The sequence below is a fragment of the Drosophila elegans genome, unplaced genomic scaffold (genome assembly GCF_018152505.1).
Source record: "Drosophila elegans isolate 14027-0461.03 unplaced genomic scaffold, ASM1815250v1 contig_476, whole genome shotgun sequence".
In the NCBI taxonomy this organism is placed as follows: Eukaryota; Metazoa; Arthropoda; class Insecta; order Diptera; family Drosophilidae; genus Drosophila; species Drosophila elegans.
In genome coordinates, this window is record NW_024545863.1 from 7,330,365 (window position 1) to 7,354,111 (window position 23,747).

The following is a 23,747-nucleotide window of genomic DNA, read 5'->3' on the forward strand; positions in this document are numbered from 1 at the left end:
AATCAATTAAATGGCATTTCGGCCACAAAAACATATCCGAAGCGCAATCATTTAGCTCACCATCCATAAAGAAGCTGCCAACCAATGCAGCAAAAGTCATTAAAATGCGCCATCCCGAATCTCGAGCCAACATGAAACAGTCAAGGAAGCTGGCCCAAGACGATAAACGCGAAATTTTTTCAAGCAAATAATCCGAATTTAATGTGACATCCGACAGGCGACAAGAGACTCGCCGAGGAAAGGACCTCAAGACTGATCCGCAGTTCGAGCCAACAAGCCAATGAAAGCCAAGGAGTTGGCCAAAAACAGACCTCACAAACACTCGGATTGTATTTGCGAGAAGTGAGTAAAACTTGAGTACTCTTACTTGCAATATTGACAAACTATCAAAATATAAACGTGTTATCTAAAAACTAACCTTCTTTAGGGTTTTCATATTTCTATCCAATTTTAGCTTGAGTATTTATATTTGTATTTTTGAAATGTGGTGTGCTTCCTTTATATAAAAGTTATAGCTTAAATATAACTTTGTAGCTTGCATTAATCTTAATAAAATAAGTTTTAGTTAATATTTTACAGAGATAATTTACTAGCATTTGGGGGCTACAATTCTACAGCTATTTTATACGGGAATTCAAAAGTTTTAAATTAATTAAAAAATTGAACTATTTAAGAACAAAGCTTAACACAAAAGGAGAGATGGTTAAATAATGATTCTATACCAGTAACAATACAAATTCCGAATAAATTGCAGCTCAATTACCTCCTAAGCTAACTAATAAACCCGGCTTTACCCTGCCAAGAGGAGGATTCTTGATACCTGCTGGCAATTTCAAGTCTTTCTTTTGTCCAGTTTGATGTGACAGCAGTGTGCGCCGTTCTCCCCCCTCTTACTCCTTGGAAAAAAGGAACTCGTAAAGTCCCATCTCAACAACCCTGACACACACCAAATGACGCATTATTGAACTGTCAATGGAAGTGACAAAGGGTTAACAGTGTCACCATGGAGTAGTTACCCATTTATTTCTGTCTCCCCTACTTGGCTCGATATAAAGAAAATAAGACTGGTTGGATGGTTACCCGAATGAGCTAGGGATGATGGGGAGTCTAGTTAATGTCATATTAAATGAAGTATATTTTAGCAAGCACCAAACTTCACAATATTTTTGAAGTCTTAATTGATGCATGTGTCTAATTTAAATTTATACACATAAATAAAAAGAGTTTACTTTCGTGAGAACAGTATTCTTCTCCATATCGTATGCCTCCTTTTAGCAATCATCACTGTTATTCTCTGGTATGTTACAGTTGTGACACATGACTTTGCCAATACATTTTACGATTATCTGAAAGAAGTTCCACAACTTTAGACTTCATCTATTCACTTTTTCTTTCCCTATCTCTGAGCGAAAAGTTTCCCCACAAACTTTGGCTAATCTCAAGGCCCCGAGGCGAGCTAACATTTCAAGCTGGCATATTTATGGGATGAGCTGAGCAGCTTCTCACCTTGCCTTCCTGACCTGGGCTTGGTCTGGGCTCGAGCTTGGGCTTTGGCATTGGAATTGGCTTTGGCCGACTATCAGTGGGTCAGTGTCATCATCCGTGCCGCTTTGCTGAGCATCAAATGGCCGTTGGCCAATAAAGCCCAACACTTTGTTCGGGTGTGGGGCCGACTCGACTCCTCTGTTCGTGCATCATCTTTTGGGTCGGGTTCCAAGTCCATGGCTGAGATGGAGGGAAATGGAGGGGCTCACGTCACCTTTCTTGTTTGATAAGGATCCGCAATCGAGAACGAGAAGACAGGGCGAAGGCGTACGGTCGAATATATTGGAATTTTATTATGCATGACAGCTCCAGAAAAGAGAAGAAACAACAATGGACACTCCCCCAATAGCAACGGCAACAACAAGGAGCGGCTGGGTCGGTGTCGGGGTCTCCAGAAACCCCCTCCGCCGCCCTAACCCTCTGCATACCTGTTTGACAGCGGGTTGCCTCCGATTGCTATTACCAAAATGCTTAGCCATGTGAGAAAAGATTGCGTTATTCATATTTTAATTTTACTTGTTTAAGGTCTTCTCATAATTTTTCCCTCGATTTTTTGTTCGGTTTTGATTATTATTTTGTGTGTTTGGAAAACGATTCTGGAATATCGATAAGGTGCAGAGGCGGAACGGCTGCTTTGTTGTTGGATTGGTTCTTGTTCTGCATGTTTTGTGCATGATTATGTAACATTTTTTTGTGGCTGACCCGTCCAACGTCCAACCGTTCTCCGAAAGGAACCATCGATTTATATTTTGACAAATGATTTACCAATGAGTTGACAGTTTTTATTCGGCTTCTTTTCACCTCTTTTTTTTGGGCAGGGTTAATAAAAGAAACAACGAGGAGGCAACATGTATTCAATTAATTAAGTCGCGTCAAGATACAAAATCCGAAAAACGATAAGAGAGCCAATAATGAAAAACATTAATGCTTGTTAGGCATCAAGAGTGCATGATAAAAATGCTTATACCAAAATGTTTGCAAATCAAACTTTCAATGATGCCCAAATAAATAGAGCCTTTATTAGCCAGAGTTAAAATACTCTAAATACACTAATGGAATTAGTTACCTCTTCTAATCGGTATATCAAATAATAGAAATGGCGTTCTAACAAAAGCGAAAAATATCAACATTTTAGTTGAATGAAATCAGTAAAGCAGGAAAATGCAATTTTTAGCAAATTACTCTTTATTTAGCAGTTGACAAAGGCAAATATTGCACAAGCCTATGTCTGGCCAAATCCCATATTAGGAGGTTCTGAACCAGAAACTGTCAGTTTAGCGGCGATCGTTACTGCAGTTAGCAGTGACAGAAAAGGATTACAAATCATTTGATAAATAAAATTGAATTTCAAGGAAAATGTCTACTACATTTACCATTAATGGGCAGCCGTATACGGGTAAGATAGAAAATACAGGACATGCCTTACTTACCCATTTTTTGTCTCAGTCAACCTTAGCGATCTGCCACCGGACACAACTCTGAACACTTTTATCCGGGAGCACGCCCAACTTACGGCCACTAAGTTTATGTGTCTGGAGGGCGGATGTGGGGCCTGTGTTTGTGCAGTAAGCGATGGGAAAGGCACACGGGCAGTGAATTCGGTGGGTCAGAGGTCAGCCGGATCATTCCACCACTAACTACCACTCCTCCAATCGCTTCGCAGTGCCTCAAACTGCTGAATACCTGTGCCCAGCTGGAGATCATTACATGCGAGGGTCTGGGCAACCATCTGCACGGCTACCATCCGATTCAGAAGCGACTGGCCAAGATGAATGGCACCCAGTGCGGCTTCTGCTCCCCGGGATTCGTGATGAACATGTACGGACTGATGGAGCAGCACGGCGGCAGGGTGACCATGGAGGAGGTGGAGAACTCCTTTGGGGGCAACATTTGCCGCTGCACTGGCTATCGTCCCATTTTGGATGCCATGAAGTCCTTCGCCGTGGACAGCAATGTTGAGGTTCCCAGAGAGTGTGTTGAAATTGAGGACCTGCATATGAGGGCTCGAAACTGTCCAAAGACGGGGAAGTCCTGCAAAGGATGCTGTAGGCATACCAAACTAGTCTACGAGAATGGATCCCAGTGGTATTGGCCAAATACTCTCGCGGAGTTGTTCGAGGCGATGGAGAATATCGAGGACTCAGATGAGTTCATGCTGGTCGGAGGCAATACGGCTCATGGTGTTTACAGGCGATCCCCCGATATCAAGCACTTCATCGATTTGAATGGAGTGGAGGAACTGCATCAGCACAGCTCTGAAAGAGAGAAGTTGACATTAGGTGCTAATCTTACTTTGACTGAGACCATGGAGATCCTTCGCTCTACTTCCAAGCAATCAGGCTTCGAGTACCTTGAGGTGCTGTGTAATCACATCGACCTGGTTGCCAATGTTCCCGTTCGAAATGTAAGTGTACCTGTATCACGTAACTTTGTTTTAATGGCCTAACTTTTAGTTAGGCACTTTGGCTGGCAATATTTTGGTTAAAAAGCAACATCCCGAGTTTCCATCGGATATTTTCATAACTTTCGAAGCTCTGGATGCGAAAGTAGTTGTCCTGAAAGGGTTAAATGACGAAAAGGAAATTTCACTAGAAGAATTTTTAGGAGATGCCGATAGAAAAATTCTGCTCAAGGCTTTTGTACTGCCTGCCTATCCAAAGGATAAGTATATATACGACTCCTACAAGGTAATAGTAATCACAAACTGCGAAATAGGTTCTAAATGAAAATCTTTACTTCCCTGAAGATAATGCCTCGTGCCCAAAACGCCCATGCCTATGTCAACGCAGGCTTTCTTCTGGAGCTAGATTCGGACTCCAAGGTGAACTCTGCTCGTATTTGTTTTGGAGGCATTCGTCCAGACTTCGTCCACGCCTCAGACATTGAGCAGTTGATGGTGGGACACAGTCCCTTCGAACCCAATCTGGTGGAGCGGACCTTCAGCAAGCTGGAGAGCCTGGTCCAGCCGGATGAGGTTCTGCCCGATGCCAGTCCCGCCTACCGATCCAAGTTGACCTGCGGACTGCTCTACAGGTTCCTCCTGAAGCACGCCCCCAACTCGGAGGTCAGTGGGAAGTTCAAGAGCGGGGGCGAGCTGCTCCAGCGACCACTCTCCTCCGGATTGCAGTTGTTTTCCACCCAGAAGCAGACTTACCCGGTAACCGAAGCGGTGCAGAAGTTGGAGGGCATGATCCAGTGCTCCGGCGAGGCCACCTATATGAACGACGTGCTGACCACCACTAACTCGGTCTACTGCGCCTTTGCTGGTGCCACCAAGGTGGGAGCCACCATCGATCAGATTGACGCCTCTGATGCTCTCCAGTATCCGGGAGTGGTGGCCTTCTACTCCGCCAAGGACATTCCCGGAGCGAACACCTTCACCGATCCCAGTCTGGGCTACGAGGCGGAAGAGATCTTCTGCTCGGGATTGGTGCGCCACTCCGAACAGCCGGCGGGAGTGGTCGTGGCTCTGACTGCCGACCAGGCTCAACGGGCGGCCAAGCTGGTGAAGATCAGCTACAGCAATGTCAAATCGGACTTCAAGTTAAAGGCGACTTTGAAAGATGTCTTTTCCTCCGAAACTCCAGATCCCTCCCGCATTCTTCCCCTGGCCATATCAAAGTTGAAGCATGTCAAATTGTCGGACAAACCTGATTTGGAGGTGAGGGGCATCTTCGAGATGGGCCTGCAGTATCATTTTACCATGGAGCCCCAGACCACGGTGGTTATTCCCTTTGAGGATGGACTCAAGGTCTATTCGGCCACCCAATGGATTGATCAAACGCAGTCTGTGATTGCTCATACGCTCCAGATGAAGGCCAAAGACGTACAACTGCAGGTAGTATTGGTTACTTTGATGATTTCGGATTTAGTCACTGAGTAATAATCATTGCAGGTTCGTCGGTTGGGAGGTGGCTATGGGTGCAAAATTTCCCGAGGCAACCAGGTGGCCTGTGCTGCTTCCCTGGCTGCGTACAAGCTAAATCGTCCCGTTCGGTTCGTCCAATCGCTGGAGTCCATGATGGATTGCAATGGCAAGCGATGGGCCTGTCGCTCCGAGTATCAGTGTCACGTCAAGGCCAATGGCAGGATTGTGGGGCTTTCGAACGACTTCTATGAGGACGCTGGCTGGAATGCGAACGAGAGTCCTGTGCAGGGACACTCCACATTTACAGCTGCCAATTGCTATGAGTTCACCGACAGCAACTTCAAGCTCAGTGGACATGCGGTCCTCACGGATGCCGCCAGCTCCACTTGGTGTCGTGCCCCTGGATCTGTTGAGGGCATTGCCATGATGGAGAACATCATTGAGCACGTGGCCTTTGAGTTACAGAAGGATCCAGCCGAAGTGCGACTGGCTAACATTAGCAAAAAGACTAGGATGGCCACTCTGATGCCGGAGTTTCTCAAGTCGAGGGAGTACTATTCCCGGAAGAAGGAGATCGATACGTTCAACGCCAATAACCGTTGGAAAAAGCGAGGATTGGGCCTGTCCGCGATGTATTTCCCCGTCATCTACATTGGACAGTTTCCGGCCACAGTGGCCATTTACCATGCGGATGGCACGGTTGTCGTCACCCATGGTGGCATAGAAATGGGACAGGGTAAGGAAAAGAAACTGGTTTTGGTCTTCATTTTACACTGATATCTCGATAGGTATGAACACGAAGATAGCGCAAGTGACAGCCTACACCCTGGGCATCGATTTGAGCTACATCAAGGTGGAGTCCTCGGACACCATCAACGGAGCCAACTCGATGGTCACTGGCTATGCCATCGGCAGTGAGAGCATCTGCTTTGCGGTCCGCAAGATCTGCGAGACCCTCAACGCTCGTCTAAAGCCAGTGAGGAAGGCCAAGGCCACTTGGGAGGAGACCGTGCAAGCCGCCAACGCCCAGTTGATCAACCTGATTGCCTCGGATCACTACAAGACCGGCGACATGCAGAACTACCATGTGCACGGACTGGCCCTCTCCGAGGTGGAGGTGGATGTGCTTACCGGAAACATTCTGATCCGGCGCGTGGACATCCTGGAAGACGCCGGCGAGAGCCTGAGTCCCTGGATAGATGTCGGCCAGGTGGAGGGCGCCTTTGTGATGGGGCTGGGCTACTGGCTCAGCGAGCTGCTCATCTTCGAGGGCGACAACGGGCGGCTGCTGACCAACCGTACCTGGAACTACAAGCCGCTGGGGGCCAAGGACATACCCATCGATTTCCGCGTGGAGCTGGTGCACAATGCGAAGCCCGGTGGCGGAGGATTCATGGGCTCCAAGGCCACTGGGGAGCCACCCTGCTGCTTGGCCGTCAGCGTGATATTCGCCCTGCAGCAGGCCCTGCAATCAGCCCGCCAGGATGCAGGACTTCCGCGGGAGTGGCTCCGCCTGGGTGCTCCCACCACGCCGGAGACCTTGTTGCTCAATGCCGGTCATCAAGTCTCGGAGTACAAGCTGAAATAGATCTATTTCAAGAGCCGTCTTCTCGTACACTGTACCCACAAATGCGAGTATTTTATTTGCACTTCTTGTTGAATCTGCAATACAAATATATTCAACATATTAGAAATTGGTCAGTTCTTTTATTTAATTTTAATTTTCTTAAAGAAACAGACCTCGTTCAGCGTTTTTTGATTCACATTTTAACACCACATTTTTCTAATATTTAAAGCTTGAATTGCTAGTTTTTGCTAAAAAGCCAATTTACAGTTAAAGCTTTTAAAATTATTTATTTGTTCTGAAAACTGAGAGCTTTCAAATTTGCCAATGAAACCGAGAGAGAAAATGTGTATGTTTTGCCGGCCGGCTTTCTCATTCTCTTGTTTATCTTGCACTCTCTTTTATTTTTAGTGTACAAGAGATTCTATTCGGCTCTTTGTTTTTGTTTTTTATGGTGTTCGACGCAAATTAAAAGCAGATTAGTGAGTCTGCCTATTTTGTATAGGCATTATAACAGCCATCCAATTTTGAATAGGCAGTATGATATCCAGCCTAGCGTAAAATATAATTGTAGTTCTTTTAAAGCCCAGACAAATTACATATGTGCATTTGCAATAAAAATACATACATACATACATATATACACGCTTAAATTAAACAAAGGCCTGCTCTGATCGGTTTTTTTTTGCGTCAGCATAATGTTCTTTTGCATTCAGCTTTTTTTGGTACTCTAGAGTATAGTAGTATAAGTTTTTTTTCAACGTTACTCTTTTATTTTTATTGTAAACTTAAAAAAAATAAAATGAAAATACGTTTTTGTACAACAAATTTCGGAATGTATTTTGTTTTTTACAAAATCACTCTGTAAATTGGTAGGGTATGCAAAGCTCTCTTATGCCGAAGCTATGCCCCTTTTCCCCGATTTCATTTCAGCTATTCTTTCCAATATCGTGACTAGTTCACAGCTGCCAAAATCGACCGACGAATGGGGTGGCGAAGCAACAAGCTGAATCCGGCGCCGGCAGTTTTGAGGCAGAGGTTCGCGATCGAGGAGCAACCAGTCCCCAATCTGCAATTAACGTCGATCGTCAAGCTCGAAAATCTACTCAGACCGTTGTTAGCTTACACGGAGTGTGCATGTGTGTCGAAACAAACTTTTGTTTTGTTTGTCTACGGCAGCCGAGAAAATTGCAATCTAAAAATCGGAGAACGGGCCCAAGACGTGATTTTTCGATCAGTTGAGCAACGGCACTCGAAGCGACCGGAGCCAAAAGTAAGCAGCAAACGGAAAATAATGGAAAACCCCAGCCAGTGTCACAACTAATTGAATTATTTATAGAAAAAACACTTCAGCAGCTGACATTTGAGTTTTTGTTGCCCTGTTATTGTTGAGAACAGCAGCAGAATGTCGACGAAATTCACTATCAACGGGGTGTCGTATGCAGGTGAGCTAAATTCATAATAGTTTTCATTAACTCGTTATCGTTTTAAGTAAGCACATTTTATTTGTTAATGAGTAAGTAAATTTGTATTCACAATTCTATATCCCTAAGTGTCTGGCAAATAGTGATGTTTTTTTTACTTGTCATTGATCTATTAAGGGGTTATATACAGTTAGAGGACTGACTGTATTTTAAGACTTAGTATTAGAGAAAATATGAATTTGAAAAGGAGCTGCAACTAATCTCCGAAAGCTCCTCTCAAAAAACGCGTTTTGCGGTGACCACTATATCATTGGTCTGGATCCGCCGAAATTAAAAAACCAAACAGATGTCGTTAAATTATAGTCAAATCGAGCAATAGAAGGAATAACCGATTTCTCAACCCAAAGAAAATGATTTTTGAGCAAAATTTCGGTCTTAAATTGATTATAAAAAAAAATAATTATCGGAAAAAAAATTGCGTCCGTAAACCATCATTATTTCCGCTAGACACACGAGAATAAGGGCAGTAAGATCACATAAAGATAGCAAGCGTTACATATATGTATTTCGGAATCCAACAGGCAAATAAAATCCAACAGGCAATTAAAATTCAACAGGCAATTAAAGTGTACATTGTTTTCCCATTGCTAATGGATTTTTTAACGGACTTACAGACAGGTTTTTGTTGTTAGACTTGTAATAACTTTATTGTGCACAACTTCTAATCATCTCCCCGCTTCACCGCTTTTATTCCGCAGTGAACTTAACCAATTTTCCCCCGGATATAACTCTGAACACCTTTATTCGGGAGCATGCCCAACTTACGGCCACCAAATTTATGTGCCAAGAGGGAGGATGTGGCGCCTGCATTTGTGTGGTGCGCGATGGAAAGCGCAGCTGGGCCGTCAATTCGGTAGGAACAGGTCCCCAAACGCATTTCATCCAATTGATCGCTAATGATTCACCCACTTTTAGTGCCTCACTCTGCTGAATACCTGTGCCCAGCTGGAGATCGTGACCGCCGAGGGACTGGGAAACCAGCGCACGGGCTACAATCCCATCCAGAAGCGACTGGCCAAGATGAACGGCACCCAGTGTGGCTTCTGCTCACCCGGATTCGTGATGAACATGTACGGACTGATGGAGCAGCACGATGGGAAGGTCACCATGTCGGAGGTGGAGAACTCCTTTGGGGGCAACATTTGCCGCTGCACTGGCTATCGTCCCATTTTGGATGCCATGAAGTCCTTTGCCGTGGACAGCAACATTCGGATTCCGGCAGAGTGTGCGGATATTGAGGATCTGAAGGCTCGAAACTGCCCAAAGACAGGGCAGCCCTGCAGTGGCAGCTGTCAGCCATCCAATTTGGTCTACGACGACGGAAGTCAGTGGCACTGGCCCAAGAATCTGACCGAACTTTTTGAGGCCCTGGCCAAGGTCAAGGACTCGGATGAGTTCATGCTGGTGGCTGGCAATACAGCTCATGGAGTCTACCGCAGATCCACCGATATTAAGCACTTCATTGATGTCCACGGAGTGGAGGAGCTGCATCAGCACAGCTCAGAAGGGCAGCAACTGAAGTTGGGAGCTAATCTCAGTCTGACCCAGACCATGGAAATCATTCGCACCACATCTAAGCAAGCGGGATTCGAGTATTTGGAGGTCCTTTGGAATCATATCGATCTGATTGCTAATGTTCCAGTTCGAAACGTGAGTAAATATCTTCTTTTAAGAATGAACAGAATTTGCATTCCCTTCTCTTTCAGTCTGGAACTTTGGCCGGCAATATATCGATTAAGAAGCAGCATCCCGAGTTTCCATCTGACATCTTCATATCCTTTGAGGCCCTGAACGTTAAGGTTCTGGCCTTGAAAAGTGCCACTGAGGAAAAGGAAATGTCCCTGTCAGAATATCTAAGTACAAGTGATGGGAAACTGCTGCTAAAGGCATTTATTCTCCCTGCCTATCCGAAGGATAGGTACATATACGAGTCCTATAAGGTACGAACTTTTCATAAGCTTAAGATTATTTTGCTTTATACAACATCCCCTCCGTAGATCATGCCTCGTGCCCAAAACGCCCATGCTTATGTCAATGCGGCTTTTCTCCTGGAATTGGAAACCGACTCCAAGGTGAAGTCTGCCCGCATTTGCTTTGGCGGAATTCGTCCCGACTTCGTACACGCTACAGTGATTGAAAAATTGCTGGTGGGTCAGAATCCCTATGAGAGCAACATGGTGGAGCAGACATTCACCAAATTGGAAGACCTGATTAAGCCAGATGAGGTGCTGCCCGATGCCAGTCCCGTCTATCGCGCCAAGTTGGCATGTGGACTGCTCTACAAGTTCCTGCTTAAGCACGCTCCCGAAGCGGAGGTTGATGAAAAATTCAACAGTGGAGGCCAGATCCTACAGCGACCTCTCTCCTCCGGCCAGCAAGTTTTCCAGACCCAGAAGAAAAACTACCCGGTCACTGAGGCTGTGGAAAAGGTGGAGGGCATGATCCAATGTTCGGGGGAGGCCACCTACATGAACGATGTCCTGACCACTTCCAACACGTTGCACTGCGCCTTCGTGGGGGCTACCAAAGTGGGAGCCACCGTTGACCAGATCGATGCCTCGGAAGCCCTCCGGCAGCCCGGAGTGGTGGCCTTTTACTCTGCCAAGGACATTCCCGGAACGAACACCTTCTGTGAGCCCACTTTTGGCTACGTTGTGGAGGAGATCTTCTGCTCGGGATTGGTGCGCCACTCGGAACAGCCAGCGGGCATAATAGTGGCTCTGACTGCTGACCAGGCCCAACGTGCTGCAAAGCTGGTGAGGATCACCTACAGCAATCCCAGCTCGGACTTTAAGTTGCTTCCGAGCTTGGGAGATGTATTTGCAGCTCCTACTCCGGACCAATCCCGCATTGTGCCTGTATCCAATTCGGACTCAAAGATGATCAAATTCACGGATCAACCTGACAAAGAGGTTAGTGGCATTTTCCAGATGGGTCTGCAGTATCACTTTACCATGGAGCCCCAGACAACTGTGGCCATTCCCTTCGAGGACGGACTAAAGATCTTCTCGGCCACCCAATGGATGGATCACACTCAGTCCGTGATTGCTCATATGCTGCAGGTAAAGGCAAAGGATGTGCAGCTGCAGGTAAGGCTAACATCGGTTTTGCTATGTATCATATTGCAATAACCTTCGCTTTAAATTAAAGGTCCGAAGACTGGGAGGCGCCTATGGATCGAAGATATCCCGTGGCAACCAGGTGGCCTGTGCTGCCTCACTGGCTGCCTACAAACTGAATCGTCCCGTTCGATTTGTCCAATCGCTGGAGTCCATGATGGATTGCAATGGCAAACGATGGGCTTGTCGCTCCGACTATCAGTGTCACGTGAAGTCCAATGGCAAAATTGTGGGTTTGACAAACAATTTCTACGAGGACGCTGGCTGGAATGCGAACGAGAGTCCCATCGAGGGTCACTCGACCTTCACGGCCACTAATTGCTATGACCTAAATGGAGAGAACTTCAAGAACAACGGCAATGCTGTGCTCACAGATGCGCCCAGTTCCACTTGGTGTCGGGCTCCGGGTTCCGTGGAGGGAATCGCCATGATGGAGAACATAATCGAGCACGTTGCCTTCGAGGTGCAAAAGGATCCTGCCGAAGTGCGACTGGTCAACATTCCGGCGGGAAACAAGATGTCCGAATTGTTACCCCAATTTCTTGAGTCGAGAGAGTATGCACAGAGAAAGAAGGAGATTGAATCACATAATGCCAAAAATCGCTGGACGAAACGGGGACTTGGACTGGCTGTGATGGACTACCCCATCTTCTACTTTGGCCAGTATCCGGCTACAGTGGCCATCTATCATGTGGACGGCACGGTTGTGGTTACCCATGGAGGCATCGAAATGGGACAGGGTATAGTTGACAGTCCATGGTACAGGTGTACTTCCATTAATTTCCCTTTAATTTACAGGTTTGAACACAAAAGTGGCTCAGGTGGCTGCCTATACCCTAGGAGTCGACTTGAGCTTTGTCAGGGTTGAGTCCTCGGACACCATCAACGGGGCTAACTCAATGGTCACCGGAGGAGCTGTGGGCAGTGAAAGTCTGTGCTACGCGGTCCGTAAGACTTGCGAGATCCTCAACACTCGCTTGCAGCCGGTGAAGAAGAAGGATGCCAGTTGGGTTGAGACCATTCAGGCTGCCTACATGAAGTCCATCAACCTGATAGCCTCGGATCACTACAAGGAGGGCGACATGGAGAACTATCACATATACGGCCTGTCCCTAACCGAAGTCGAGTTGGACGTGCTCACCGGAAACAGTCAGATCAAACGCGTTGATATCCTGGAGGATGCTGGAGAGAGCCTGAGTCCGTACATAGACATTGGGCAGGTCGAGGGGGCCTTCGTCATGTGTCTGGGCTACTGGATGAGTGAGCAGCTGGTCTACGACCGCGAGACAGGTCGTCTGTTGACCAATCGTACCTGGAACTACAAGCCGCCGGGGGCCAAGGACATTCCCATCGACTTCCGCATCGAGCTGATCCAGAAGCCCAATCCGACTGGAGCTGGGTTTATGAGGTCCAAGGCCACCGGAGAGCCACCCTGCTGTTTGGCTGTGAGTGTGGTGTTCGCCCTGCGACAGGCCCTGAATTCCGCCCGCCAGGATGCGGGGCTTCCACGGGAGTGGGTGCGGCTGGGAGCTCCCACAACTCCAGAAACTCTGGTGGTCAATGCAGGACACGATGCAGCGGGCTTTAGGCTAAAGTAGATTTCTGGTTGGAAGGTCATTTTATATACTTTTTATACTTATTATTGTTGTTCTCCAATATATGTTTGAAATATATATTATACTTTAATACTTATACCACTGCTTGAGGTTTTTATATAAATATATCACCATTACAATATAAGTCAGAAAACAATTGGTGTTTGATTAGAATATATTCTCGAGCTAACTCTTATAATATGATTATCATTCATACGCGACATTATATCTATGATTTGCCCATTACTGAAATCTAATTTATCTTTTATTTGTTAAAAAATTGTTTTCCATCAACGTCTAGATTAAAAAAATGCTTATCAAGAAATCAACCAAGCAACACACTGAAAAACACAAAAATATTATTTCAAAAATGCAATATTTCGCACAGTGTCCGTTTTTATGGCACTTTAATCTGCTCGAACCCGTTTGGCCTTATTAACGCGTAATCTGGTTTCAGCTGCGCTTTGAAATAGAAACGCCTGGCCAAAAGAGCTCCATTCGAGCGACGACTCCGCGACGATGAGCATCAAATTCAACGTTAATGGCTTCCCCTACGAGGTGCAGGCGGCGGACTACGCCCCGGACACCACCCTCAACGCCTTCCTCCGGGAGCACCTCCACCTGACGGCCACCAAGTACATGTGCCTGGAGGGCGGATGCGGCTCCTGCATCTGCGTCATCCGCAGGCGCCACCCGGTCACCCAGGAGGTGCAGTCTCGGGCAGCCAACTCGGTAAGTGACTTTCTCTGTTCGAATTTTAATGGAAAATTTCTAAAAATAACATTTTCTTTAAAAAATATATAATTTTCAAATGCATGCATATTTGATATACTCTTATTCACGAATGATATCCATTAGAGAACTGAATTTCGATACAAGATCGACAAAGTTGCAACTAAGCTAATTTTTTGTCAACGTGATTTCAGTGTCTAACACTGCTGAACACCTGTGACGATGTGGATATCATGACGGACGAGGGACTGGGCAACCAACAAAGCGGCTACCATCCGATCCAGAAGCGCCTGGCGCAGATGAATGGCACCCAGTGTGGCTACTGTTCCCCCGGATTTGTGATGAACATGTACGGACTACTGGAGCAGCATCGTGGTCAGGTGAGCATGTCGCAGGTGGAGGATGCGTTCGGTGGAAACCTCTGTCGCTGCACTGGCTACCGACCCATCCTGGATGCCATGAAGTCCTTCGCGGTGGACAGCAACATAGAGGTGCCGCCCGAGTGCGTGGACATAGAGGACTCCTTCGAGCTGCTCTGCCCACGAACTGGACAATCCTGCAAGGGCAGCTGCTCGAGACCTCCGCTGAGGGATCAAAGTGGTAGCCACTGGTACTGGCCCAAGTCGCTGGCGGAGCTCTTCTCGGCCCTCGGCCAGGTGGGAAACGGAGATCTATACATCCTGGTGGCAGGGAACACGGCCCACGGAGTTTACCGGCGACCCAGGGACATCCTCCACTTCATCGACGTGAACCTGGTGCCGGAGCTGAGGCAGTACAGCATCGAGGCGGATCACCTGCTGCTGGGCGGGAATGTCACTCTCACCGATGCCATGCAGGTTTTTCTGCTGGCCGCCAAGATGCCCGGATTCGAGTACTGTGCTCAGTTGTGGCAGCATTTCAACCTGATTGCCAATGTGCCGGTGCGAAATGTGAGTAGAGCAAGCCATAAAATCCCAAACACGTTTTGGAGATTGACAAAGACGAAGATAAGCGAAAATAATTGTAGTTGGACATGTGAATGCTCTTTTTTCTTAAATGTATATAAGCATTCAGCTCAAAAATAATTTCAAATGAATTATAGTTTTTTTTTAAACATAGCTTCAAAGTAAGTTTTTAGAACACATAATAAATTAACTTATTTTTTGTTATTTATTCCAATGGCCGTTACGAGTTTACTGACAAAACCAGGCAACTCCTTACTGGTTAAGAGAAAACTTTTGCTTAAAAACTCATTTTACTTTCACAGCATAGATAGTAAATCAATTTAAGTAACAAAGACACAAAGAGAAAAGTTTTTCAAATTGACATTTGCAGAAATCATTAATATATATATTTTCTATTAATAGGAGTACAAAACAATTAAGCAAACTTATAAGTCATAGTATATACTTTTCAATATTTGTAAGCCTTTGCATAATTTTTTATTTGTATTTGATGATTTTCATTTACTATTATTTAAACAGAATGGCACACTGGCGGGCAACATAAGCATTAAGAAGCAACATTTCGAATTTCCCTCCGATGTGTTCATCACTTTCGAGGCTTTGGATGTGCATGTCCTGGTTTACGACAATCCCAGTTCCCAGAGGGTAATGACTCTCCTGTCCTATCTCAGCGACACAACACCAAAACTAGTGTTGGGTGGATTCATCTTAAAAGCCTATCCCAAGGACAGATACCTATTCAGATCTTACAAGGTGAACTATGAACTATGAAATGATGTTATAAATTTTGACTTTAATTCTTAACAGATCTTGCCAAGAGCTCAGAATGTCCATGCCTATGTGAACGCAGGTTTCCTCATTGACTGGCAGGATATACAGCGCAGGACTGTACGTTCTGCTCGTATTTGTTTTGGCAACATTCGACCGGACTACATACACGACGACCAAGTGGAGCAACTGCTCCCAGGTAGGGATCTCTACGATCCTGCAACAATTGCACAGATCTTTCAACAGCTGCCAGCTAGCCTTCAACCCGAAGAACGGCCACCGGAAGCCTCTCCGGAATATCGACAGATCCTGGCCTGCTCCTTGCTCTACAAGTTCCTGCTGGCCACCGCACCTAGAGAGCGAGTTCGAGAGCGATATCGCTCCGGAGGATTGCTCCTGGAGAGACCTCTGTCCTCTGGCAGCCAATCCTTTGAGACCATTAAGAAGAACTACCCGGTCACACAACCAGTGCAGAAGCTGGAGGGTAAGCATAACTACTAATAGTTATCTTTTTGTAACTACTGTGCGTTTCAGGTCTCATTCAATGTTCTGGCGAAGCCATGTACATGAACGATTTGCTGACCACCTCAAATGCGGTGCACTGCGCTTTTGTGACCGCCAAGCGGGTAGGAGCCACCATCGAGCAGATCGACGCCTCCGCTGCCCTCCAGTGCAAGGGCGTGGTGGCCTTCTATTCGGCCAAGGACATTCCTGGAGCCAACAACTTTGTTCCTGTGGATCAGTTTACCCCTGAGGTGGACGAGATCTTTGTTGCTGGGCAGGTCAAGTACTTCGATCAGCCCTTGGGAGTGATTGCTGCTCTCACCCATGATGCAGCTGTGTATGCCGCCACTTTGGTGGTGGTCACTTATGCCAGGGATCAGCGCAGGATCTTTACGAGCATGAACCAAGTGCTGGCGGAAAAGCAAACCGATCGCATTGTGTGCTTAAAGAAGGAACACCTGGAACCCCTCATGTCACCCCCGCTTGCTCCTGGCGATGTCCTTGGTAGGGGGATCCTTGAACTGGAATCGCAGTACCACTTCACCATGGAACCTCAAACGACTATTGCGGTGCCCTTGGATAGCATCCTGCAGGTATTCTGTGCCACCCAGTGGATGGATGCCACCCAGGGATCGATTGCCAAAATGCTGGGTGTGAGTGTGAACTCCGTTCAGCTCCAAGTTAGACGAGTGGGAGGAGCCTATGGAGCCAAGGTCACCAGGTGCAACATGGTGGCCTGTGCCGCCGCCTTGGTGGCTTCGAAGTTGAGAAGACCGGCCAGATTTGTGCAGACTATTGAGGCCATGATGGAGATCAACGGCAAACGCTGGGCATGCCGCTCGGACTACGAGTTCCGTGCCCGAGCCAGTGGTTTAATCATCATGCTGACCAATAATTACTACGAGGATGCCGGCTGCAATCTGAACGAGAATGTCGTGGACTTTCTTACGCTGCCAATCCTTCGAAACGTTTACAACCTGACCGACTCGAACTATAGGGCTAAAGGCAGTGCCATCAGAACAGATGCACCCAGCTCCACTTGGTGTCGAGCTCCGGGATCCGCGGAGGGTGAGTTTAAAACTATCAGAAACGACCATTATAAAGACATTTACATATGTGTATAACTATAGTACCAAGCTAATATGACATACTTTTCCCATTCGCAGGCATTGCAATGACAGAAACCGCTTTGGAGCACATTGCCTTCACTTGCCAACTGGATCCTGCGGATGTTCGACTGGCTAATCTTCAGCCCGGAAGCAAAATGGTGCAGCTGTTGCCCAAATTTTTGGCCTCCACAGAGTATCGCAAGCGTCGGGAGCAAATCAATCTGTACAACTCCCAGAATCGATGGCGCAAACGAGGTATCGGCTTGGCACTGATGAGCTTCCCCCTGAACACGACCGTGGCGTTCAATTATCCCGTAACGGTGGCCATTTACCACGAGGACGGATCGGTGGTGATCTCGCACGGGGGCATTGAGATCGGTCAGGGGGTGAACACCAAGGCGGCCCAGGTGGCGGCCTTCGCGCTCGGAGTTCCTCTGGATCAGGTGCGGGTGGAGGCCAGCAACACGGTCAGTGGAGCCAACTCCATGCTGACGGCCAACTCGATGACCAGCGAGATGATCGGACTGGCGGTGCGGAAGGCCTGCGAGACGCTCAACCAGCGACTGGCTCCGGTGAAGGAGCGACTGGGACCAAGGGCCACCTGGCTGCAGGTGCTCCAAGCGGCCTACTTGCAGTCCGTCTTCCTTATCGCCACGGAATCGTACAAGCTGGGGGACATACCCAACTACAACATATACGGGCTGAGTCTCACCGAACTGGAAGTGGACATTCTGACCGGAAACCACCTGATCCGACGAGTGGACATCCTGGAGGACGCTGGAGAGAGCCTGAGTCCGCACATCGATGTGGGCCAAGTGGAGGGAGCCTTCACCATGGGTCTGGGCTACTACCTCACCGAGCTGCTGGTCTACGACCGCCAGACGGGTCGCATCCTGACGAACCGCACCTGGAACTACCACCCACCCGGGGCCAAGGACATTCCCATCGACTTCCGCATCGAGCTGCTGCAGAAGAGTCCCAACCCGGTGGGCTTTATGCGATCCAAGGCCACGGGGGAGCCAGCTCTGTGCCTGGCCGTCGGAGTCCTCTTCGCCATGCAGCACGCGATCCAGTCGGCCAGGAAGGATGCGGGGCTTCCCAGGGAGTGGGTGCGACTGGGGGCTCCGACGACGCCGGAGACGGTGGTGCTGAATGCCGGAAGTCAGGTGGAGGCATTCTCAATCCAATAATGGAATTCATTTGAATCCGATTGATTTAGCTTCGTATATTTTTTGGAATGGCTATTGAAATCCGAACAACTAATCTTTAAATTTATCATACTGATTTTTTACCAATAAATAAAATGAGGGTTACAAAATATTTTATGTTCTTTTAGTTTTTCAAGGAAGATTTAAATCATTTTTAAACAATTTAAATAAATATCCATTAATCCTCGTTTAGCTTTACATGGAAATTAAAATGTTTGAAATTTTTTATTAATATTCAAATTTTTATATGCTGCATTTAGTGTAAAATATTATCTAAAAATAAAGCAAATATTGCTTCCTAATTATTTTTGATTGATATTTCTATAAGCTTTAACACTATTATTATATTGACTGCAACTGTAAATGTAAATCACACAAATTACCAAAAAACTTAAAAAATAAACTGAAAATCTTATTTGAAAATTTTGATTTCTTAAAATGAGTAAAGTTTATTAATATGCAATTAGCAGGGTACCAATATTTTGCACAGTGTCCGTTTTGATGGTATATATCTGCTCGAACCCGTTTATCCAAATTATAGTGTAATCAGGTTTTAGCAGCAATATGAAATAGAAACGCCTGGCCAAAAAAACTCCATTCGAGCGACGACTCCGCGACGATGAGCATCAAATTCAACGTTAATGGCTTCCCCTACGAGGTGCAGGCGGCGGACTACGCCCCGGACACCACCCTCAACGCCTTCCTCCGGGAGCACCTACACCTGACGGCCACCAAGTACATGTGCCTGGAGGGCGGATGCGGCTCCTGCATCTGCGTCATCCGCAGGCGCCACCCGGTCACCCAGGAGGTGCAGTCTCGGGCAGCCAACTCGGTAAGTGACTTTCTCTGTTCGAATTTTAATGGAAAATTTCTAAAAATAACATTTTCTTTAAAAAATATATAATTTTCAAATGCATGCATATTTGATATACTCTTATTCACGAATGATATCCATTAGAGAACTGAATTTCGATACAAGATCGACAAAGTTGCAACTAAGCTAATTTTTTGTCAACGTGATTTCAGTGTCTAACACTGCTGAACACCTGTGACGATGTGGATATCATGACGGACGAGGGACTGGGCAACCAACAAAGCGGCTACCATCCGATCCAGAAGCGCCTGGCGCAGATGAATGGCACCCAGTGTGGCTACTGTTCCCCCGGATTTGTGATGAACATGTACGGACTACTGGAGCAGCATCGTGGTCAGGTGAGCATGTCGCAGGTGGAGGATGCGTTCGGTGGAAACCTCTGTCGCTGCACTGGCTACCGACCCATCCTGGATGCCATGAAGTCCTTCGCGGTGGACAGCAACATAGAGGTGCCCCCCGAGTGCGTGGACATAGAGGACTCCTTCGAGCTGCTCTGCCCACGAACTGGACAATCCTGCAAGGGCAGCTGCTCGAGACCTCCGCTGAGGGATCAAAGTGGTAGCCACTGGTACTGGCCCAAGTCGCTGGCGGAGCTCTTCTCGGCCCTCGGCCAGGTGGGAAACGGAGATCTATACATCCTGGTGGCAGGGAACACGGCCCACGGAGTTTACCGGCGACCCAGGGACATCCGCCACTTCATCGACGTGAACCTGGTGCCGGAGCTGAGGCAGTACAGCATCGAGGCGGATCACCTGCTGCTGGGCGGGAATGTCACTCTCACCGATGCCATGCAGGTTTTTCTGCTGGCCGCCAAGATGCCCGGATTCGAGTACTGTGCTCAGTTGTGGCAGCATTTCAACCTGATTGCCAATGTGCCGGTGCGAAATGTGAGTATTTCTCTACATTATTTAAAAAAGTTATTCGCTGATTAACAAGCATTAAGATAAGTTAAGTATTTTACCCAGGCTAAAAATCATACATAAACAGAAAATGAATGCTATATGCGCAGCATATTTGTTTGTTGATGTAGTTGTTATAGGAAAGAATGATCTAATCTCAAGTTAATATATACTGATTGTTAAAATGTTGCACAAAACCTCTTTGAACTAGGTGTTAATTTTATTAATTAAAATGTATTGCTTATTGTTTGGACAGAACGGCACTCTGGCAGGCAATATCTGCATTAAAAAGCGGCATCCCGAGTTCCCTTCCGATGTTTTCATTACATTCGAGGCTTTGGATGTGCATGTCCAAGTATTCGACAATCCCAGTAATCACAAGATAATGAGTCTGCAGTCTTATCTGAGTGACAACACTCCCAAACTGGTACTGGGTGCATTTGTCTTGAAGGCCTACCCAGAGGATAGATACCTATTCAGATCGTACAAGGTGGTATATATGGCTGACCCCACAAAATTGTACTACATGTGATTTTCTCTCAATTAATCAAGATCTTAGCGAGAGCGCAAAATGTTCACGCATATGTGAATGCGGGATTTCTCATCGAATGGGATGATATTCAGCGAAAAATGGTTCGCTCTGCTCGGATTTGTTTCGGCAACATTCGGCCGGACTATGTGCATGCTGAAAATGTAGAGCAGCTAGTCCCGGGAAAGGCTCTCTATGATCCTGCAACAATTGCACAGATCTTTCAACAGCTGCCAACTAGCCTTCAACCCGAAGAACGGCCACCGGAAGCCTCTCCGGAATATCGACAGATCCTGGCCTGCTCCTTGCTCTACAAGTTCCTGCTGGCCACCGCACCTAGAGAGCGAGTTCGAGAGCGATATCGCTCCGGAGGATTGCTCCTGGAGAGACCTCTGTCCTCGGGCAGCCAATCCTTTGAGACCATTAAGAAGAACTACCCGGTCACACAACCAGTGCAGAAGCTGGAGGGTAAGCATAACTACTAATAGTTATCTTTTTGTAACTACTGTGCGTTTCAGGTCTCATTCAATGTTCTGGCGAAGCCATGTACATGAACGATTTGCTGACTACTTCGAATGCGGTGCACTGCGCTTTTGTGACCGCCAAGCGGGTAGGAGCCACCATCGAGCAGATCGACGCCTCCGCTGCCCTCCAGTGCAAGGGCGTGGTGGCCTTCTATTCGGCCAAGGACATTCCTGGAGTCAACAACTTTGTCACTCTGGGTCAACTGACTCCTGAAAGCGAGGAGGTCTTTGCTGCTGGACGGGTAAAGTACTATGATCAGCCGTTGGGAGTGATTGCTGCGCTAACCCACGACGCTGCTGTCCATGCCGCCACTTTGGTGGTGGTCACATATCTCAAGGACGAGCAGAGAGTCTACACAAGCATGAGCCAAGTGCTGACGGAGAGGCAGGCAGATCGCATTGTTTGCTTCAAGAAAGAACGTGTGGAGCCTCTTAAGCTACCCCCACTCGCCCCAGGCGATGTTGAGGGAAGGGGCGTACTTGAAATGGGGTCCCAGTACCACTTTACCATGGAACCTCAAACCACGATCATGGTGCCGATGGACGACATCCTTCAGGTGTATTCATCGACCCAGTGGATGGATGGCACGCAGGGAGCCATTGCCCAAGTGCTGGGTGTGAGTGTGAACTCCATTCAGCTGCAAGTTAGACGCGTGGGCGGAGCCTACGGCGTCAAGGAAACCAGGTGCAACATGGTGGCCTGTGCCGCCGCCTTGGTAGCTGCCAAGTTGAGGCGTCCCGTCAGATTTGTGCAGACGATCGAGTCCATGATGGAAACTATCGGCAAACGCTGGGCCTGCCGATCGGACTACGAGTTCCGAGCACGCGCCAACGGATCCGTCATCCTGCTGACCAACAACTACTATCAGGATGCTGGCTGTAGCCTTAACGAGAATGTCGTGGACTTTTTGACACTGCCAGCCCTGAAAAATGTTTACAACCTGAATGACTTGAACCTCCGGGCCAAGGGCAATGCTATTCTAACAGACGCCCCCAGCTCCACGTGGTGCCGAGCTCCTGGAACAGCAGAGGGTAATTACTAATGACCAAAATTTTACAAACAGAGTAATCTCATATATTCTAGCACACAGGCATTGCAATGACGGAAACAGCAATGGAGAATATTGCTTTCACCTGCCAACTAGATCCCGCCGATGTTCGTTTGGTTAATCTTCATCCGAATAGTAAAATGGTTCAGCTGCTGCCAAAGTTTCTGCAATCCACAGAATACCGGAAAAGGCGGGAGGAGATCAACTTATTCAACGCCCAGAACCGGTGGCGCAAACGTGGTCTGGGATTGGCCCTTATGAACTTTACACTGAACACCACCATTGCCTTTAACTACCCCGCCACGGTGGCCATTTACCACGAGGACGGATCAGTGGTGATTTCGCACGGGGGCATCGAGATCGGACAGGGGTTGAACACCAAGGCGGCCCAGGTGGCGGCCTTCGCGCTCGGAGTTCCTCTGGATCAGGTGCGGGTGGAGGCCAGCAACACGGTCAGTGGAGCCAACTCCATGCTGACGGCCAACTCGATGACCAGCGAGATGATCGGACTGGCGGTGCGGAAGGCCTGCGAGACGCTCAACCAGCGACTGGCTCCGGTGAAGGAGCGACTGGGACCAAGGGCCACCTGGCTGCAGGTGCTCCAAGCGGCCTACTTGCAGTCCGTCTTCCTTATCGCCACGGAATCGTACAAGCTGGGGGACATACCCAACTACAACATATACGGGCTGAGTCTCACCGAACTGGAAGTGGACATTCTGACCGGAAACCACCTGATCCGACGAGTGGACATCCTGGAGGACGCTGGAGAGAGCCTGAGTCCGCACATCGATGTGGGCCAAGTGGAGGGAGCCTTCACCATGGGTCTGGGCTACTACCTCACCGAGCTGCTGGTCTACGACCGCCAGACGGGTCGCATCCTGACGAACCGCACCTGGAACTACCACCCACCCGGGGCCAAGGACATTCCCATCGACTTCCGCATCGAGCTGCTGCAGAAGAGTCCCAACCCGGTGGGCTTCATGCGATCCAAGGCCACGGGGGAGCCAGCTCTGTGCCTGGCCGTCGGAGTCCTCTTCGCCATGCAGCACGCGATCCAGTCGGCCAGGAAAGATGCGGGGCTTCCCAGGGAGTGGGTGCGACTGGGGGCTCCGACGACGCCGGAGACGGTGGTGCTGAATGCCGGCAGTCAGGTGGAGGCTTTCGCCTTGCAATGAAGTTGTATACTGTTTGTCTTGAGCATTTTTGAATTCTGTACTTCGTTTTTAAAGGATTATCTCAATGAACTTACTTTGGATTCTGTTAAATGGTTATATCTTAAAACCGAATTTAAATACAAATTAACATATTCAAATACTTACATTCTTGTTAAAATTTCGTACACCTTATCTGGATAAATCTGAAATCGTTGGGAGTAAAACTCTTATTTTCATGTTTCGAAAGTTTAAAGTTCTCTTTAATTGACTTTATTTTC

At 47.6% G+C, this 23,747-nt stretch overlaps 3 protein-coding genes across 6 annotated transcripts; all 3 read left to right on the plus strand.

Annotated features, from left to right (window-relative positions):
* The first annotated feature begins 2,853 nt into the window (after nucleotides 1-2,853).
* LOC108140634 (abscisic-aldehyde oxidase) lies at nucleotides 2,854-13,272 on the plus strand. Of its 3 annotated transcripts, XM_017263553.2 has the most exons (8): nucleotides 8,003-8,250; nucleotides 8,317-8,422; nucleotides 9,160-9,314; nucleotides 9,377-10,111; nucleotides 10,168-10,401; nucleotides 10,459-11,550; nucleotides 11,612-12,320; nucleotides 12,379-13,272. In XM_017263553.2, exons 2-8 carry the CDS (start codon nucleotides 8,383-8,385, stop codon nucleotides 13,176-13,178), a joined length of 3,765 nt encoding a protein of 1,254 aa, XP_017119042.1. In that variant the 5' UTR covers nucleotides 8,003-8,250; nucleotides 8,317-8,382; the 3' UTR covers nucleotides 13,179-13,272. The 3 variants fall into 3 exon arrangements, with proteins under 3 accessions (XP_017119043.1, XP_041565054.1, XP_017119042.1); XM_017263554.2 differs by lacking the exons at nucleotides 8,003-8,250; nucleotides 8,317-8,422; nucleotides 9,160-9,314; ... (3 more) ...; nucleotides 11,612-12,320; nucleotides 12,379-13,272 and adding exons at nucleotides 2,854-2,941; nucleotides 2,992-3,146; nucleotides 3,209-3,949; ... (2 more) ...; nucleotides 5,441-6,149; nucleotides 6,202-7,015; XM_041709120.1 differs by lacking the exons at nucleotides 8,003-8,250; nucleotides 8,317-8,422; nucleotides 9,160-9,314 and adding an exon at nucleotides 3,074-3,477 and having other exon boundaries at nucleotides 9,646-10,111.
* A 392-nt stretch (nucleotides 13,273-13,664) lies between these two features.
* Nucleotides 13,665-18,552, plus strand: LOC108140358 (indole-3-acetaldehyde oxidase-like). Its single transcript, XM_041709119.1, has 6 exons — nucleotides 13,665-13,907; nucleotides 14,102-14,836; nucleotides 15,371-15,604; nucleotides 15,659-16,103; nucleotides 16,154-17,191; nucleotides 17,290-18,552. Exons 1-6 carry the CDS (start codon nucleotides 13,695-13,697, stop codon nucleotides 18,420-18,422), a joined length of 3,798 nt encoding a protein of 1,265 aa, XP_041565053.1. The 5' UTR covers nucleotides 13,665-13,694; the 3' UTR covers nucleotides 18,423-18,552.
* A 501-nt stretch (nucleotides 18,553-19,053) lies between these two features.
* Nucleotides 19,054-23,629, plus strand: LOC108140357 (indole-3-acetaldehyde oxidase-like). Of its 2 annotated transcripts, none has more exons than XM_041709533.1 (6): nucleotides 19,054-19,272; nucleotides 19,467-20,201; nucleotides 20,470-20,703; nucleotides 20,766-21,210; nucleotides 21,261-22,298; nucleotides 22,358-23,629. In XM_041709533.1, exons 1-6 carry the CDS (start codon nucleotides 19,060-19,062, stop codon nucleotides 23,488-23,490), a joined length of 3,798 nt encoding a protein of 1,265 aa, XP_041565467.1. In that variant the 5' UTR covers nucleotides 19,054-19,059; the 3' UTR covers nucleotides 23,491-23,629. The 2 variants fall into 2 exon arrangements, with proteins under 2 accessions (XP_041565467.1, XP_041565468.1); XM_041709534.1 differs by having other exon boundaries at nucleotides 22,351-22,532.
* The last annotated feature ends 118 nt before the right edge of the window (nucleotides 23,630-23,747 follow it).

What these genes read in the sequence shown, in the direction of transcription:
- LOC108140358 (XM_041709119.1), top strand. Translation starts at nt 13,695, where the DNA reads ATGAGCATCAAATTCAACGTTAATGGCTTCCCCTACGAGGTGCAGGCG. An exon ending in ACCAGTGCAGAAGCTGGAGG is followed by an intron (nt 16,104 to 16,153) that starts GTAAGCATAACT and finishes TGTGCGTTTCAG; the next exon opens with GTCTCATTCAATGTTCTGGC. An exon ending in AGCTCCGGGATCCGCGGAGG is followed by an intron (nt 17,192 to 17,289) that starts GTGAGTTTAAAA and finishes TCCCATTCGCAG; the next exon opens with GCATTGCAATGACAGAAACC.
- LOC108140357 (XM_041709533.1), top strand. Translation starts at nt 19,060, where the DNA reads ATGAGCATCAAATTCAACGTTAATGGCTTCCCCTACGAGGTGCAGGCG. An exon ending in AGTCTCGGGCAGCCAACTCG is followed by an intron (nt 19,273 to 19,466) that starts GTAAGTGACTTT and finishes ACGTGATTTCAG; the next exon opens with TGTCTAACACTGCTGAACAC. An exon ending in CCAATGTGCCGGTGCGAAAT is followed by an intron (nt 20,202 to 20,469) that starts GTGAGTATTTCT and finishes TTGTTTGGACAG; the next exon opens with AACGGCACTCTGGCAGGCAA.
- LOC108140634 (XM_017263554.2), top strand. Translation starts at nt 2,902, where the DNA reads ATGTCTACTACATTTACCATTAATGGGCAGCCGTATACGG. An exon ending in CCAATGTTCCCGTTCGAAAT is followed by an intron (nt 3,950 to 3,998) that starts GTAAGTGTACCT and finishes CCTAACTTTTAG; the next exon opens with TTAGGCACTTTGGCTGGCAA. An exon ending in CCAAAGACGTACAACTGCAG is followed by an intron (nt 5,384 to 5,440) that starts GTAGTATTGGTT and finishes TAATCATTGCAG; the next exon opens with GTTCGTCGGTTGGGAGGTGG.